At 35.4% G+C, this 18,671-nt stretch overlaps 1 protein-coding gene across 1 annotated transcript; it reads right to left on the bottom strand.

Annotated features, from left to right (window-relative positions):
* Positions 1-15,223: 15,223 nt before the first annotated feature.
* On the bottom strand, positions 15,224-16,380 carry LOC111880418 (uncharacterized). Its single transcript, XM_023876845.2, has 2 exons — positions 15,756-16,380; positions 15,224-15,516 (listed from the first exon to the last, which is right to left on the bottom strand). Exons 1-2 carry the CDS (start codon positions 16,378-16,380, stop codon positions 15,224-15,226), a joined length of 918 nt encoding a protein of 305 aa, XP_023732613.2.
* Positions 16,381-18,671: the final 2,291 nt, after the last annotated feature.

Below are 18,671 nucleotides of genomic sequence, written 5' to 3'. Positions count from 1 at the left end.
GTGATAATGGAACCGAGTTTCCTAACCGTATCCTAAATAGTTTCTTGGTTTCCAAAGGCATTTCTCACAACTTCTCAGCTCCCTACACACCGCAACAAAATGGGGTAGTAGAACGAAGGAACCCCTCTCTAGTAAAAGCTGCCAGATCTATGCTCAACTTCGTTCACCTTCCTCTCTATTTTTTGGCCGAAGCAGTAGCCACATCCTGTTTTTTACAAAACCGAAGCATTGTGTGTTAACGTCTCAACAAAACACTGTATGAAGGACTTAACAACCGCAAGCCAAATGTTTGATTCTTTCATATATTTGGGTGTATATGTTTCGTAATTAACAGAGACCACCTCAACAAATTCGCAGCAAATTCTGATGAAGGTATCTTCCTTGGCTACTCCACTAACAAGGTTTCTTAACGAGTTCTCATTAGACACACAAGGATGATAATTTAAAGCTTCGATGTGAAATTTGATGACTATCACATCTGTAACACCGCTCCATCAACCGAAACCACAACAATTCTAAAAAGTGATATTCCTGCCTCTTCGGGTCCGTTAAATATAATTGAAGTAAAATATGACGATCTCTTCGACCCGGTAGAAACAACCAAGTTATCTGAAGTCCGTGTGTGCCTGGATGCTCAGCAACAACATGCTGGCGTATCTGGTCCAACACTGTCTGATGAAGTATCTCTAAATACTTCCACCTAGTCGGTTGAGGGGGAAAACTCAACTCTGAACCAAACAACAACCATCGAGGTTCCAGTAGTAGAAGATGCAGCTCCAATCATCATCCGCAGAGATTTTCAACCATCAAACATTTCTTCGGATTTGGATGATGAAAACATTGAAAATATTGACCCAAGAACAGATTCAAGGATTATCACACTCCCATCCACAATCCAGGGGGAACCTTCACCATCTGCCCAAGAAAACTCTGATCCCTCCTTCCTAGTTCAAGAAAATTCAACAAGATGTTCTCAAGTCTAAGGGGAACTGCCGTCTCCAACCACAGTGTCTTCTGATATTGAAGATATTCCCTCCACCGCAGCTGTTGATCATCTGCAACCCTGTCTTCATGTTTGGACGAAAGACCACCCACCAGGTCAAATCATCGGCACCCCCATCCGTAGGAATCCAAACTCGATCATTCAAGGACTTATCTGATCACTGTGACTACGCAACGCTTTTGTCCTCGGTCGAACCCCGAACGATCAAAGAAGCATTACTAGAACCAGACTGGATTTCTCTAATGCATGAAGAGCTAGAAGAATTCAAAAGAAACAAAGTATGGCAGCTCGTCCGAAGCCGCAAGGTCACACCATTATAGGTACTAGATGGGTGTACAAGAATAAGTTGGATGAATCCAGTGCGGTCGTCAAAAACAAGGCAAGACTTGTTGACACGGGATATAGTCAACTTGAAGGTATTGACTATGAAGAAACGTATGCCCCGGTAGCACGAATGGAAGCCATCCGGATCTACTTAGCATACGCAGCGCACAAGAACATCAGGGTCCATCAAATGGATGTGAAAAGTGCTTTTCTCAACGGTGAATTAAAAGAGGAGGTTTATCTTCAGCAACCTCCGGGCTTCGAAAGTCTTGAATTCCCAGACCACTGCTACAAGCTTGAAAAAGTAGTCTACGGTCTAAAACAAACCCCAGGAGCATGGTACAAGACTCTCTCTGAATTTCTTGTCTCTTCCGGATACAAAAGAGGAGTGATTGATCCCACTTTATTTAGAAAAGAAAAAGGTGATCATCTAATGCTTGTACGGATATATGTGGATGATATTATTTTCGGCTCAACTGATCAGAAAGTGGTGAATGAATTCGCCAAGCTCTTGACCAACAAGTTGCAAATGAGCATGAATAGAGAGATTAACTTCTTTCTAGGACTTCAAGTGAAACAAGTCCCTCAAGGGATGTTTATTCATCAACAGAAATACACCTCTGAACTGTTAAATAAATATTCTATAGACAACTATTCTTCGGCTAAGGTGCCCATGGCCTTCGGATATAAGATATATGCTGATCCCTCAGGCGAATCTGTTGATCACAAGACTTATAGAAGTATTATTGGCTCATTGATGTACCTCACCCGAAGCCGACCAGATATAGTCTTTGCAACAGGTGTATGTGCAAGGCACCAGGCTGATCCAAAATTGTCACACATGACCGTAGCCAAGCAGATTCTACGGTAATTAAAGGGTAGCAAGACTCTTGGTTTATGGTACCCTGCAGGAAACGACTTCAGCCTACAAGCATATGCCGGATGCAAGCTAGATCGTAAAAGTACCTCTGGTGGATGTCAATTTCTGGGTGAAAGACTCGTCAGCGATACAAAATTGTGTATCATTGTCTACCGTGGAAGCTGAATATGTGGCCGCAGCCAGCTGTTGTTCGCAAGTCTTATGGATGAAAACACAACTATTGGACTATGGATATAGAATGTTGCAAATACTAATCTTTTGTGACTTTGAAAGTGTAGCGATTTTCTCACAATCCAATTCAGCACTCCAAGACCAAGCATATTGAACTACAGTATCACTTCATCAAAGACCACATCATGAAAGGTAACATTGAACTAATTTTTGTCCATACTCATGAAGAGATTGCTAATGTTTTCACAAAGGCACTTGACTCTACAAAACTGAACAATTTCTTACAAATGTTAGGAATCATGACTCCGAACCCACAATTCTTTCTGAATTGATAGTTACCACGGACCATCCTTGGTCTTTGTTACGGTCCTAATTGAAGTTATCTATGATAGATGGTTTTGATATATCCTATGTACCGCAACAATATATCATACTTATACTTCAATGGTCCTTACTGTTTGTTATTACTAATCTTTGTTCAAGTGCTCTCCTCAGTTCTTCTACCGCAGTCATCCATCCGATGGCAAATGATCCATCCTCAATGAAGTTTCAATGCGCAGTCACTTTAATTGATTTTCAAACTATTTCATTAATTTTGGAATCATGGCGTTCTATTTAATGATCCTTCATTAAATAAGAAAAAAAAAACATTAAAAAAAACATTCCTTGTGTAACTATCCCATTCTTTTTTAATAAACCTTGTGTCAGACTTATTTTAGGTATGATGACAAAAAGAGCGATTTCCCAAAATCAAATCCTTTTTAAACTGTCTCTTCCTATTACCCCAAAACGTCCAATCTGTTACAACTTCCCCTTTACACAACAGATTAACTCCTCCCTCACCACACATTCTTCGAACGTGGTGTTGAAACCTGACATTTCATTTAATGCCAACCCTTTTTGGTAAATCTCAAAAAATAGATTTAAACCTTTTCTTAATATGTGGCTGAGATTATCTCTCATAATCCAAGAAAAACACCCAAATATTTTACTTAATTTCACTTAGGGTAAAATTCTATATCGCTCCAATTAGCCACCATAAAACCCCATTATTCTTCCCCAAGAAACGTTTACGCTTTCTGAACTTCGAACCTTTTCTTGCACTCTATTTTTCTCTTGCAAAGCTTCTTCAACTCCTAACAATGGTGAAATCAGGCATCTCCAAGAAACACTCCAAGGCATCTGGATCAGCAAACACTACTGGTTCAGACTCTGCTTCAAGACACCTAATGCCAATGATTCCTTCAAGCAATTTTAGGGCTGTGTTCGAAGAGCATTCCTTCTACAATGCTCCGACCAAGTTGATGATCAAGTTTCTGTCCAATCACCCACTGTTTGGTCCCTTCGATTCATTCACCAATGTAGTTCCTCTTTCAACCCTTTTCAAATGTGCCTTCTCAACATATCGACCCCTCGAAAATTCTCAAGAAGTGCATCTGACTCTTGTAAATGATTCTTTGGTCATTTTGACTAAAGAAAAGTTCCTCACTTGCATCAACCTGCTAGTTCATCCTTCAATCAAGGTTTCCACTCCAAGTATGGTGGACATCCTTTCTGCACTCTACCATATGGGTTACCAAAATAAGATCAAAGGCATAGGAAAATTCAAGAAAAATCAACTTCCTGTGGTATGGAAATTTGTTTGCCACTTTGTGATCCGCAGCCTGTCCGGTAGAACCAGAGGAACTGATAATATGGATCTCAAGCTCTTAGAGTTGGTGTGGAGCATCTTCACTGGCCATGACGCCAACTACGGTCAGATTCTATGAGATGACTTCTTGCAATACATTCCCAAGGAAAGTCCAACAGAGAATTCTACCGAACTCACATTCGCCAAGTTCTGGTCTCCATGCATCTCAGACCTTCAAGCGGATGTAGGACTTAGCATGGGCAACGACATGAATCTCTTTATCACCAAAGATCTCAAAAGGTACAATCCCTCTTCTGATCAATCTGCTTTTGGACCTACCAGATGAATACCAGTCCATATTCTCTATACTCTTGGTCTTAAACTGCTGATGTCTCAGACCATATTGAGGCTACGGAAGGTATTGCCCCATACCTTCCTACCCCGCTGTGACACCCCAAAAATTTCGGCTAGAAAAGACCGGTTTCATTTATGCTTTTTAAAATAATTTCAGAGTAAATCCTTTTGATTTAAAAGAGTTGCGAAATTTGTTCCCAAAACAAAATATGATAAAATAATAATTATCAAAGCATTTCATCAAGAGATGCATTTTCATTTATATAATCAGAACTCGGGATGTCATGTTCCGATACAGGCCATAAAGCATAAACAATAACATTACATGTCATTCAACTAATATATACATATACAGACTTGTAAACAAAACAACTCGATGATTCATCCATCTTATGCCCTTGCGCCACTTCCTGTAATACAATTAAAACTGAGTGGGTCAGGCTTCGGAGCCTGGTGAGCATATAGGGTTTTCAACCCACAATAAATACTTATATTTAATTTCACTAACCAACAACAACCCGATTACCCATTCCCGTTATCCTCACTTTACGTCCCTAAAACAACATCTATCTCACGGGACCTAATCTAGGATTTTCATCGGGACGGACATTACTGCTAAGGGGTTTCCTCAACAATAGATGTCCTAAAGGCAACCATGAGGGGGATAGAGTACACCGGTGAACACATCGTTCACAACACCTACAGGTTATGAACCTGCTAGCGTTCCACTGGACTGTCTAGAAAGAGTCTTGATGGGTTTTGGTTATAAGAACATCCTATGTGCTCATACAAACCCTAATGCTTGGATCTAGGTTTCTCTATTGTAGATGCAAGTTATCCAAGACTATAAACCCTAGATCTAACATATGATAATCAATATAACATATAATTAGGGTTTAGATCATACCTTGATTGTTATGTAGCAATAACAATCCAAAATCCTTCTTGTATTGACTTTAGAAAGCTTAGAGTCACAAATGTCACTCCTCTAATGGTTCATTAACACCAAGAGCAAGAGGATGAAGATGAGCGAGGATGGAGGCTACCCTAAAACATGTGAAACCCTAGAAGGATGCTTAACCACGTTTTTGGTTCATAAGGGATCTATATATATATATATATATATATATATATATATATATATATATATATATATATATATATAGTGAGGCTATTAGGGTTATCTAACAAGGAAACCCTAATTTGGATGCTTAAGCCCTAAGCAACCCATGGACTCCTTTCCTTAAAGGCCTTGGACGATTTCCTCATGGGTTTCCCCATAGAATTCGTCCACTCCTTAATATAAGGCAATCCATGGCCCAAATTGCAATTATCTTATAATTACAATTCTAGTCCCTTAATTTTAATTAATCTCTTTTAGTCACAAAAACTAATTACCAATTAATTATTGACTAATATTAATTAAACAATATGATTTCTCCTTTAATATATTATTCCCATAATATATTAATAAATCATATTTAATCCTTTCTCTCCATAATTCATCTTATCAAGTTGCTTTGGTGAAGGCAACCCAAAAGGACCATGCACCATCGGGTCAAGTACATACCAAAATAGTTATGGACTTAGACACTAATCCAACAGTATCCCACTGACTTCAGATACTGATTTGCAATCATAGCTTTCCAAAGCCACTGTCAACTCTGATCCTATCAGATACGCGTGTCCTTTGGATAAGGGATCATATATTCCTCCATTCTAGATATCGTAAGATATGATTTCTAATCATTCTCTTTGTACTATTTCTCGACTTCCGAATTATGACGACTGACTAATTGATCAAATCAAATTAGCCCTAGCCCGGCCGAGCATTTACGTTTGTCATCACTAAATCATCGAGGGGCCCAAAGATATCACTTTTATCCTTCTTTGGATCAAAGGAACGGATAAAATTTGATACACTGCTTGCTTGCACTCACTCACCGAATTACACACAACAATATGTTTTATAACACCAAGTTTCTAGTGTGTTTACATATTATCAATGTGTAACCGATTCGCAAGATACAACTCACACATCTCGGTTTCAAGAATATAAGATGTTATCGTCTCACCAATCACTCGTGATACAATCCATAGAGTGATCCAAGTGAGCGTGGGTTTGATCGAATGCTTAAATTCATATTCATAAGCACTTATGAACGTTGCAGCAAACATTTGCTTATGTCTAATACTCTTTTAGACATTCTACACACCAATTCATGACAGTCTTGATTCATACCTACTTCTAACATATGAACGACTGTGGCCCGTTCGAATAATTTGACTGTTCTTAACCAATTAAATTATTCAGGAAGTCAAAACATGCAAAGTGAAACACAAGAATAATACTAATCCCATATGGCCTCAACCCTTTGAGCATAAATAAAACACCTTTTATTTATCACCATATCGATTACTCATTATTTGTCATTTCGGTTAATCAACTTCTTACTTGAATTACAACACTTGTCCCTTGCTCCTAGCATGCACACAATGTTTACCTATGGTTCTTACTTTGTGAAATAGATCACATTGAACACATTTCCAATCATACTCATTTCACAACTCCAAATCCTTTTTCATAAGTGAAAGAATATCAAATTCTTGCCACTTATAGAATATGCTAGATTCTAACATTTTATGAAATGATCCTTTCGTAATATCACTGCACCAAAGTCACAAAGACTATTGCTAATTATATTACAAAGTCCTCTATCGGATATTGTTATGATACAATTCCTTAGATATGATGTCTCTCACTCAAAGTACTTTCCTTTGAACATCCTTTTGCATAAAAGTTTCTAATCTAGTCATAGGTTTTCAATATTTAATTCCCAATATGGACACGTTTCCATATTTTCCATATGACAACTCATTCTTAATAGAATCTTATCTGTTCATAATAATGTCGATATGGTCCATCCAATATGGAAACATTTCCATATTTTTCAATACTATACTTCCAACTACTCATAAGCGACCAATCCTCGGCGAACTTTGGATTGTCCTTTGATAGTTGTTTAATTATCTTAGTCAAAACCAATTCTTGTCCTTTTTCCCTCTAAATGCGCTAGACATTTGGAAAATTTTAGAATGGTCAAATATCCAAACATTTGCAATCAATCATATACCCGAAGCGTATGGGACACGATGCATAATATCTTACATAAAGATTTGATACTTTATCAATCTTCTGCCATAATATTTTATTTGGTATGTTCTCAAAATTCGAATTGTGAAGAGGAATGCTGTAATCATAATCGAAATTTTAAGAACACACTATGTACCTTTGACTAAATTTATTAACATTCCACAACCTAAGCCTTTAGATTTGAAATGAAGCATAATATTCTCTCCCTTAATTATAGCAAAACAACTTTACAACCCTTACGACTTTGCAAGGTATAACTCTTGTTTTCTATAATTAATATTGCCAACTTGCAATACGTGCCTTAATAATCATACAATCAGAACATTTATGCTCCCACTATCATGATGATTATTATAAACATAACACTTATGCTCCCACAAGGTTCGACATGTATTCATAAATATCTTAACTTTTAGAAAAACAATACCTATTGAATTTCATAAGTCCATGTTTCTAATACTTAATGCTTTGATAACCTTTTATCAAGGCTTTTCGAACTTATACACCTTTGCCTTAGATAGTTCATATGTGTGTCTAAACAATTAAGACTAATTGCCAAACCTCACAATTCAAATCATGGAAAGGGATACCGTAACCATGATCGAATTCGAGAATGCAATTTTACAATCACTATCTTCTTAAAATCTTTCTTAGTGAAAGCATTTCGTCACAATCATTTTCTTGAAGGAGGAAATCTTATGACACTTAGATTTAAACGGTGTATGTGTTCCTATCCATGTGAATTTGTTAAAACCAAAGTTTACGACAAATTCAAACTCATATGGATCAAACTTTCTTAATCTCGATTTCTTGCCTTATGGTAGCACAACTGCCCACCATCTTCCAATTAGTTAAGAAGCTCACCTTTTCTTATCAATGTACTTTCCATTGATCAAGGCCCTTGCCTTTAATGTCTACACGATAGGTTGTAAACCTCAACTCGTGTGCTAGTGATGATCGATAAGGTTTATTTGATTTGTTTTTGAAACCTTTCAAGACCATTAAGACTCCTACTTTCTCCTTGACATATAAGATTCTCTTGTCAATAACCATTTCTTGACAAACAAATATTCAAGAGTTAGCGTAGTTTTTATCAAAACATTTCAAATGTGCGAGAACAAGAAAACCTTTTTCCATATTCTACATTTGATGAATGTTATAAACCTTCTTAATACTTGTCACTCATTGTCACAATCTTAACTTTAAGACTTGTTATTGGAACGAAGTATGATTGACTTCTTGATTTAACCATTTCTTCAATCCTTGATTCCTCTTCTTAAACATACAACTGTATGAAGACTCACTTAGAGGATCAATTGAGATATACTTCTTAATCATTAAGACCTATCATAAAGCACAAAAGCTACTCTCCATTCTTCTTAGAATGGAGAAACTTTTATCTTTCTGCCTACATGATTCTTCTTATTCATTTTGCTATTGATTTAAACCCTTTTAATCAATTCATAATTACACTTAATCTTATAAGTGTAATCATATTTACTAAGCTTTTAGTAAACCATGACGAATATCTTTGTTACTTTTATGGTGGACGTTTATCAACACACAACTTTGTGTACTTGATCTCTCAGTCCTTCACTTGACACTTTGTCAATGAATTAGTCTAATTTCCAAATATGAAATTTCTCATTCTTCGTGCAACCAAGTTGCATGATTCCAAATTTATGTCCAATTGAAACTTGGGCGATGAGAAACTCTTCCTATTTGGTAAATTCTCGACTTTTCCATAAACACCATAAATAAGAATCATATCCATTTGTTGTAGAAATATGTAAACACCAATTTTCATAATGATTTCATTGGAAGGAAATAAAAAAATAAATAAATAAGTCAAACCAAAATTTATTTTATTTATAAAAGCAGCGGAAAACATTTGTCCTTACAATGCAAAATCCATTGAAAACTATGTATTTCAAAAAGAAAAATTTCTAACAACTCTATCATAACTATCTAAGCTCAAAATCTAATCTTCAAGTCCATGCGATCAAGATCCATTTCATGTGATTAGATTCATCTTGCTCTTTCACCAAGCTTCCTTACTTTTCACCGATCTTGCTAAACATTCAAATGCAATCTTATCACATCATGTATTAAGAATCAATGAAAAGGAACTTAATGGAGTTAGATAGTGGATTTTACCTGAAGCACATCCATACTCTTTGACTCTCCCATCTTTGTAATCTTCAGGCTCTTAGGGCAGACTTCTATCCAACGCCCTTTCTCTTGGTAGCAAACGCAGGTTGCTTCTCCTAGAATGTCCTCGGAAGCATGGTCGGTTGACTCTCCCAACAAATACGCTCCATTGCTTTGCCAAATCATTTCTGATTCAGCATCAATGAGCATGTACGTTAGGTCAATGAGGTTGTCGTCATGATCCATCATATAATACTTTCTTTTGAACTCATTATATGATTCGCGGAGTGACTGCAAAACCCAGTTCACAGCCAACTTCTCCGGGAATGACACACCCAACATTATCAACCTATCAATGTGTGATTTCATTCCTAGAACGTGGGCACACACAGGTTTACCATCTTCATGTTTCATTTCCAATAGGGCTTTAGTGATATTGAACCTTTCAATTCTTCGATCTTGTGGGTTAGGGAGAACAATTGGAGGAGGTGGAGGAAGTGAAGCATGATTTCTTGTTCCTCGATCGAATCGTGGAATACCATCTTCATGTGGAATGCTTGTTCCACGGGATTTGGGAAGACCATAGTTGTCGAACTTTGACATCTACAAAACGGGAGAAACAAATTCAAGTTAGTTGATTGATTGAGTCCTTAGTAAATTACCCAAACGAGATACTAAGGCTAGGACCGAACACAATAGTCTATAACTCAGGAGAGGGATGCCGTAACCCAAATTGCAGAACATTTGAAGGTAAGTGAATGACGATTCACTAATTTCCACGATGAAAAACGAAAAAGAAATTTAAGTTTTAAATCTATGAAAACTCCTAGATCCTATGAGATTCATTGAACATTTCAATGGCATGTTTAAATGTCGATATGCCCTTCTTGTTTGTGACTGGGATGCCGATGATCACAAAGCGGGTGTGAATAATCATGCAAACCACATGGTGCCCCCACATGTTACAGTCACCTATTCGATGTGTCGGTAAACCACGCACAATCCATCGAACTATGACAAACATTGAGTCACCCTTTGCTACCTTTGCTTAGAACCATTTAGTGTGCCGGTAAACCACACACGCTCCACTAACGTCTTTGCAAGGGCACAAAGTGTAATTTCATGGAATTGCATCAATTCACTTTTGCCTAAGTAACTAAGATTGGGAATTTGAAAAACATTTAGTTACTTTTATACTTCATTATACTTATAATGGAAGGTTTCGTCCTATCCTACCCGTTCGGATAACGACCCTCCACTAGTCAAGAGTGCGGTGGGTAAGAGTGGATACCCATTCAATCGCAATTTTATAGGCAATTTCCTTAAACACCCCTTATATACTAGCTTCGTGAATGAGGCCTACTAACGGTAAGAGTGACCTTTAGTCATACATATATATATATATATATATATATATATATATATATATATATATATATATATATATATATATATATAATGTTAGACTTTTAATGTTATACATAGTATAGGGTGTATTTTACACTTTTAAAATACTAGGTGGTCAAATTTAATAATTACACCTTTAATTCAATTAAATTTTAAACCAAAACTTTTATGGATTTATTAAACCTCTTTTAATTATACACCTTAATTAATTAATAAAACCATAAGGGTGTGATTTGAACTTTTTCAAAACAATACTAGGGCTTTAGAATTTAACATTCCTAAGTTAAACTTTTAATCAACTTTTAAATTCCAAAACTTGAGGGCAAGTTTTGAAACATTTCAAAACATTAGGTTTAGAATTTAAATATACATAAAAATTAAACTATTAATCAAAATTTAAATTCCAAAACTTGAGGGGAAGTTTTGAACCATTTCAAAACATTTGGGTTTCAACTATTTAAATTTCAAAACTAAACTATTGAGTTCAAATTTAAACTATAAAACCTAAAGGGGAAAATATGAAACTTTTCATAACACAAGGATCAAATAACAAATAATCTTAATTAACATTTAATCACATAATTATCCATATTTGATTTATTTAATGATTTCTTGCAAAACAATTTACCAATTTAATCAAAATAATTAATCAATTATCACATAAGGAAACAAATATTTTATTAATTGATAAATATCTTCAATTAGATCAAGAATATAGTCATATATATATATCAAAAAATCTGATTTATATTGATCTAATATGATAAGGCAAGTATCCTCAAGCAAAAACAGTAAGAAATCCTGGTTTTCCCTCATTCTGACCAGCCGACTCGTCGAGTCAGGCATGGACTCGTCGAGTCAGCATGGACTCAGCGAGTTCATCTAGAGACTCGACGAGTTCAGCAAGCAAAACCACAAAAAACGAATTTTTTCAACATACAAGGCATCAATACAATAGAAACCAATCTAGGCTCTGATACCACTGATGGGTTTTGGTCATAAGAATATCCTATGTGCTCATACAAACCCTAATGCTTGGATCTAGATTTCTCTATTGTACATGCAAGTTATCCAAGACTATAAACCCTAGATCTAACATATGATAATCAATATAACGTATAATTAGGGTTTAGATCATACCTTGATTGTTATGTAGCAATAATAATCCCAAATCCTTCTTGTATTGACTATAGAAAGCTTAGTGTCACAAATGTGACTCCTATAATGGTTCACAAACACCAAGAGCAAGAGGATGAAGATGAGAGAGGATGGAGGTTGCCCTAAAACGTGTGAAACCCTAGAAGGATGCTTAACCACGTTTTTGGTTCATAAGGGATCTATATATAGTGAGGCTATTAGGGTTATCTAACAAGGAAACCCTAATTTGGATGCTTAAGCCCTAAGCAACCCATGGACTCCCTTCCTTAAAGGCCTTGGACGATTTCCTCATGGGTTTCCCCCATAGAATTCGTCCACTCCTTAATATAAGGCAATCCATGGCCCAAATTGAAATTATCTGATAATTACAATTCTAGTCCCTTAAGTTTATTTAATCTCTTTTAGTCACAAAAACTAATTACCAATTAATTATTGACTAATATTAATTAAACAATATGATTTCTCCTTTAATATATTATTCCCATAATATATTAATAAATCATATTTAATCCTTTCTCTCCATAATTCATCCTATCAAGTTGCTTTGGTGAAGGCAACCCAAAAGGACCATGCACTATCGGGTCAAGTACATACCAAAATAGTTATGGACTTAGACACTAATCCAACAAGTTTGTGGTCGTTATCCATACTCCGCTGAATAACTAGATCAACAACAACAACATCGAGGCCTCTCGTCTGTTTATTACACACCAACTATCTACCCATGTTCTACCCAACATATTAGTAGATAAAAATATATATTTTTATACATAGTTTAAAACCTGTATAACATTTTCATTCAATACATATTCCACATAACAGATGAGGCACACCCACATAACACGTATTTCATAGAGAACAAATCGGATCTATGAGATAGAAGAAAGTGAATATACATTCACACACATAACAACAAAATTATACACATAACAAGTATTTTGTATATAAATACTTCATAATTATGCGTTAGAAGAAAGCAACTACACACTCACTTGATCAGAAGATGATCGGACAGCACTACGACTTGTAGAAGTAGTGTTCTCCGTAGATTTGGAAGATCTTCACAAAAACTGGGCTCCTCGCGGGCAGAGCTTCGGCTCAGGAATAACGCTCTTCGGGATTCTCGGGGCTTCGGATCTTGCTTCGGGGCTCAGGAATGTTACCGGGGCTTCGGAGTATAAACGGCACGCTAAACGATGCAAAACGGGAGAAAGAGAAGAGAAAAAGAGCAAAAGAACTCGACAGCCTCGCAAAACAACATGGAGGATCAAATAACAAATAATTATTATTAACAATTAATTCCATAATTATCCATATTTGATTTATTTAAAGATTTCTTGCAAGATAATTACCAATTTAATCAAAATAATTAATTAATTATCACATAAGGAAATTAAATATTTTATTAGTTGATAAATATCTTTAATTAGATCAAGATTATAGTCATATATATCAGAAAATCGGATTAAGGTTGATCTAATATGATAAAGGCAAGTTTCCATAAGATAAATATGAAAAAAAATCCCGAAACTGGCCCTTCCTGACGCTCGAACTCGTAGAGTCAGGCCAACTCGTCGAGTCCACCATGGGACTCGTCGAGTTCATGACACAGAGACACAAAATTCGAATTTTGCAAACAAGTTTCAAACAAACAAGCAACAATTTAATAGAAACCAATCTAGGCTCTGATACCACTGATGGGTTTTAGCCATAAGAACTTTCCTATGTGCGCATGCAAAACCCTAATGCTTGGATCTAGGCTTTCTAATTAAACATGCTTTAAATCCAAGACTTATAATAACTAATTAGGTATAAGAACAATACAAAATCAGATCTAGAAGTTTACCTTTGAATCTCTTGTTTGATCTTGTTGTCTTGGAGTTCTAGAGTCACAATTGTCACTCATCTAATGGCCTACAAACACCAACTAGCAAGGAGGATGATTTGAGAGAGAGGTTAGGAAGAAATCGGCCAGGGGTTCTCCACTTTTGATGAGATGCCGATTTCCCTTGGCCATGGGGTCTATTTATACTTGTAGACTCCTTAAGGGTTTCACCTTAAACCCTAGTTGGATAATCTTTCCTTAAAGCAATCCAAATCCTTTCCTTAGATAAGCATTGGACGATTTGAGGCTATCCCTAGCCCTAGAATCCGTCCACCCTTCATCCAATAAGGATTTACAGTCTAAAGTGTAACTATCAAACAATTGACAGTTTATACCCTCTTATTTAATTAATCTCTTTAAGTCACCAAATTAATACTAATTAATTTATGACTTATATTAATCAAATAACAATATTATTATTCCTTATATTATTCTCATAATATATTAATAATATTTATTCTCTCATAATAAATCATCCTATCAAATTGCTATGGTGAAGACAACCCAAAAGGACCATGCACAATTGGGTCAAATACTTGCCTAATATAGTTGCAACCTTAGACACTATTCCAACATAATTCACGTTGGTTTTTAATAAATTGAAAAACCTATCCATTTAATAATATTTACGAAGAATTTAATAGATTTATAGTATTTTGTAAGAAAATATTAGATAATATAAAAAAGCAACGTAAAAATACACATTAGATTTTTTCTTAATAAGAATTGTATACTCACACGTTGCCACCCGATTTGCATTAATTTCAATTGTTCAAAAACAAAACCAATCTTTGAAATTAATGTTGAAACAACCAAAGCTCAAATGCTAAAAACTCAGCATCTCATACATTACTAATATATTAAAATTTATATTTGACTTAAACTTAGCCAATATTTGACTCAAACTTTGCCAATAAAAATTTCATACAGTTTCAAACATATAATATTTTTTAAAACATTAGATAAACTATATATATTTCGACTCAAACCGAAAGGCCGCTTACTTATTAAGGTTGATATTTTTAAAAACATAAAGGATTGTTTTGATGATTGTCTTACAATATTAAAACTAAATTCACAAAACTAACAATTTTTTATGAAATCATTCATTCTACACGCATTAACTGGTCAGCAATTTGATCTCGTAGATGAACCATATATTCCCGGTCTCTTGCACTTCCGTGTGGTTGTACCTCATCCACGTCATCCTCCTCCTTATCATCATCATCTTGTACATTGTTTCTTTGAAGTGATATATCGACTTGATTATATTGAGAAAAATACTCATCACTTAATCCCTCTTTGATTATATAATTATGAAGCGCAAAACATGCAATGACGATGTTTCTTTGTATAACCAATGGAAATGGAGCCATTCTCTTCAATATAGGGAAACGTGCTTTCAAGATACCAAAAGCACGTTCAACGACATTTCGAAGTTTTGCATGTGAGTGATTAAATTTTTATATGTTGGTTAATGCACGTCTTCGATGAAAATCTCCAAGCCAATACCTCACATTACGCTAAGGAGCCATAAATCCTCGAGTGTGTATCACAAAGGTAGTACTTATATGTAAATATAAGGAAATAATTAACTTAAAAAAAAGTAGAAATATTAAATTGAAAATGTAAACAAACCTAGTGGTGGAAATGGAAATGGTGCATCTCGATCTGTTAAAGCTTCAGATAATATTCTTGAATCATGTGCTATCCCTTCCCATCCAGCCACGACAAATGTAGAAATCATATTGAAGTCGCATATTGCCAATACATTTTGATAGCAGTCGCCTTTTCCCCTTCCTCTATACAAATGTTGTTTGTCGAGAGGGACAATAGCATGTACCAAAGTTCCATCAAGCGCACGAACCGCTCCTCTGAAAATCCTTCGTAACCTCCTATTATGTCCCGGGATGTTTGGATTTGGATTAAAGGAAGTTGGTACTATTATATCTTTTGCAAACACCATCATTTTATCCAATACTTCATAAAAATACTTATGAATCGTTTGTTTTGAGTGTTGAAATCTACGTTTGATGATTACATAATGTTGATTGTCACCAATCATCATCAAAAACATCGCCATTTTCTCTTCAACCGATATATGTTTACTATCCTTTAACCAACTTTTTACTCTAAAATGTGTGCAAAGCCGAACATAAGAATCACGTGACATACGTAAGAGTTCAATGCATTGATTATTAGTTCCTTCTAATAAATCTAATGTGAATTGATGCCCAGAAGTTTTTGAGGTATTATCTCGCATTCTTTTCAAACCTCTTCTCCAAAAAAAGCGAAGATACAAATACATAACAATTAGGAGGCGCAACTTTTTATCGTAATCTATTGTGAACCTGTTAAACCATCAACACTTGTTAAACCCTAATATGCTAAATCAAAAAACATAAATATTTGTATCATATTCAAAGCATACATTTTGTTTCAAATAAGTATATAATCCCAATACTAGCAATATTTGTGTCAAATTAGTACACAATCATTCAAATGATAGCAAAAAAACATAATGTCAAACATAAGTTCAAGAAACACATAATTGTTCAAAATGAAAGAAAAAACATAAGCATAAAGACTACTTAAACATCCCTAATGTGGTGCCAGTCATCTTTATCCACCCTTTTAAGACCCCAGGTATCGGTGGCAATGTCATCCATGCCTCTCTCATATTCATGGACATTCCAAAAAGGTGAAAGGCTGCCAAAAATATAGGATCCATTGGGTGTAATTCAACTAGCTTCAACCTCTAATAACACACTTCTACTGTTGGTCCTTCCTTGCTATTCACCATATGTTGCAGAGCTTTTTGCATATCAAGACTCAAATCATCAAGACTAACAGAGGTTTTAGAGGCTTTATCCATATCGGTCCTATCGGTCCTATCAGTAGAAGCATCACTGGTTTTAGCCCTTTTATCGGGCCTCTCAGTAGAAGCATTAGTGGTTTTACTCCTTTTATCAGGCCTCTCAGTAGAAGCATCAGTGGTTTTACTCCTTTTATCAGGCCTCTTAGTAGAACCACCATGAGCTTTATCACTAGGAGCTCGAGCACTAGTTTCATTGGAAGCGTCATCATCATCATCATCTTCTAGGCCATTAAAAGGGTTGTCATCAATCAGAAGTCTTTGGACACGATGAGAAGAAGATGATGTATTTGCGAGTGTAGTTTGAGTAGAGGTCCATTTGATGCTACCACTAGCATTACTTCCATCAAACAAAGATGCACAAAGGTTGGGATAAGGCAATGGGTGTGTCCTCAATGATCCTGCCTTTGGATGACCCTAAACCAGGATTAATAGTAATTATAAGTATTTTGACATCATTATTAAAATTGGACATAAACTAAAAAAATTAAATTATATACACACACCTTCTTGAATTCTTCCCATTCTGTGTTCACCAAGGCAAATGAATTTGTTTGAGCATTGTATAAATTCCCTGACTTGTTTCTCAAATATTTCCACCCTACGTATTTAGCTTTTAGATTATCAAAAGCATTTTTCAATTGTTTTTGTGAAGTATCCATGTCAAACTTTTCTTTTAGAGCTTTCCCTAACGTAACCCAAGACTCCTTTTGCATGCTACCTCCTTTTCTACCAATTCTGTTGACCTCTTCGATACACGTATCTAATAAACATTTTACTTGCTCGTTCGACCATTGTAGTTTGTTTCCCATTTAGACAAGCTATATATAATAACTTTATAAATTAAGTCCATGAAAGAACCGACTTAAAAAACTAAAAATAAAAAACTTCATGATTGATATCTATGGATTACAACACAAACAACATAAAATAGAAACATTCGATTCAAATGAATCTAAAGTTGATGACAAATAACATGATGTTGATCAAGAAATAAAATTAAATCAAAGCACTACACTAGAAGCATGTAACAAAATCAACAACATTGACAATGCATGCTTTGATGACATCAAATATACTCATTTTCAAGCATAGAGTACAACATTCTAATGCAGTCAAGTCTCATTGTTATGAGAATTGATGTTATTCTGATCAGAACATCATTCATATGCTAAAAGGTACTCTACTTATTTCAAATATGTATACTAATTTTCAATCTTAAAAATATATGGTCTAACTATGAAATTCAACACCAAGTTCACATCCCTCCCATTATTGCAATCATAAATTAAATGGGTTTTCAGAGTTTCTCAAAATTCTTAACAGTTAATCCTATATTGATTTTAAGATTGAGTTTAAAACATAAAGGAAGGAAAATTGGAAGTTATTTGAGAAATCAAATAACATTAACGTTTTTAATTGACAAAATGGTGATGGGATTTAACTATTAATGGAGTCTAAATTGATAATACAAGTTGAGAAAGGGTAAGAAAAGAACGAGACAGGAGAAAAAAGAGCCATATAAAAGAAGAGTCAAGAACAGCCAAAAACATAAGGATAAAGAGGAGCTGGAACAATACCTGATGCGCCGACGGCGGGGACGACGATAGCGTGGAACGACGGAGGTAGAGCGAGACAACCGTCCGATGGAGAAATTGGCTGTTGTGGAGAGATCGCCG

Source organism: Lactuca sativa, chromosome 6, assembly GCF_002870075.4.
Source record: "Lactuca sativa cultivar Salinas chromosome 6, Lsat_Salinas_v11, whole genome shotgun sequence".
Lineage (NCBI taxonomy): Eukaryota > Viridiplantae > Streptophyta > Magnoliopsida > Asterales > Asteraceae > Lactuca > Lactuca sativa.
The sequence above is the reverse complement of the archived record's forward strand: the minus strand, read 5'-3'. Positions and strand labels throughout refer to the sequence as shown.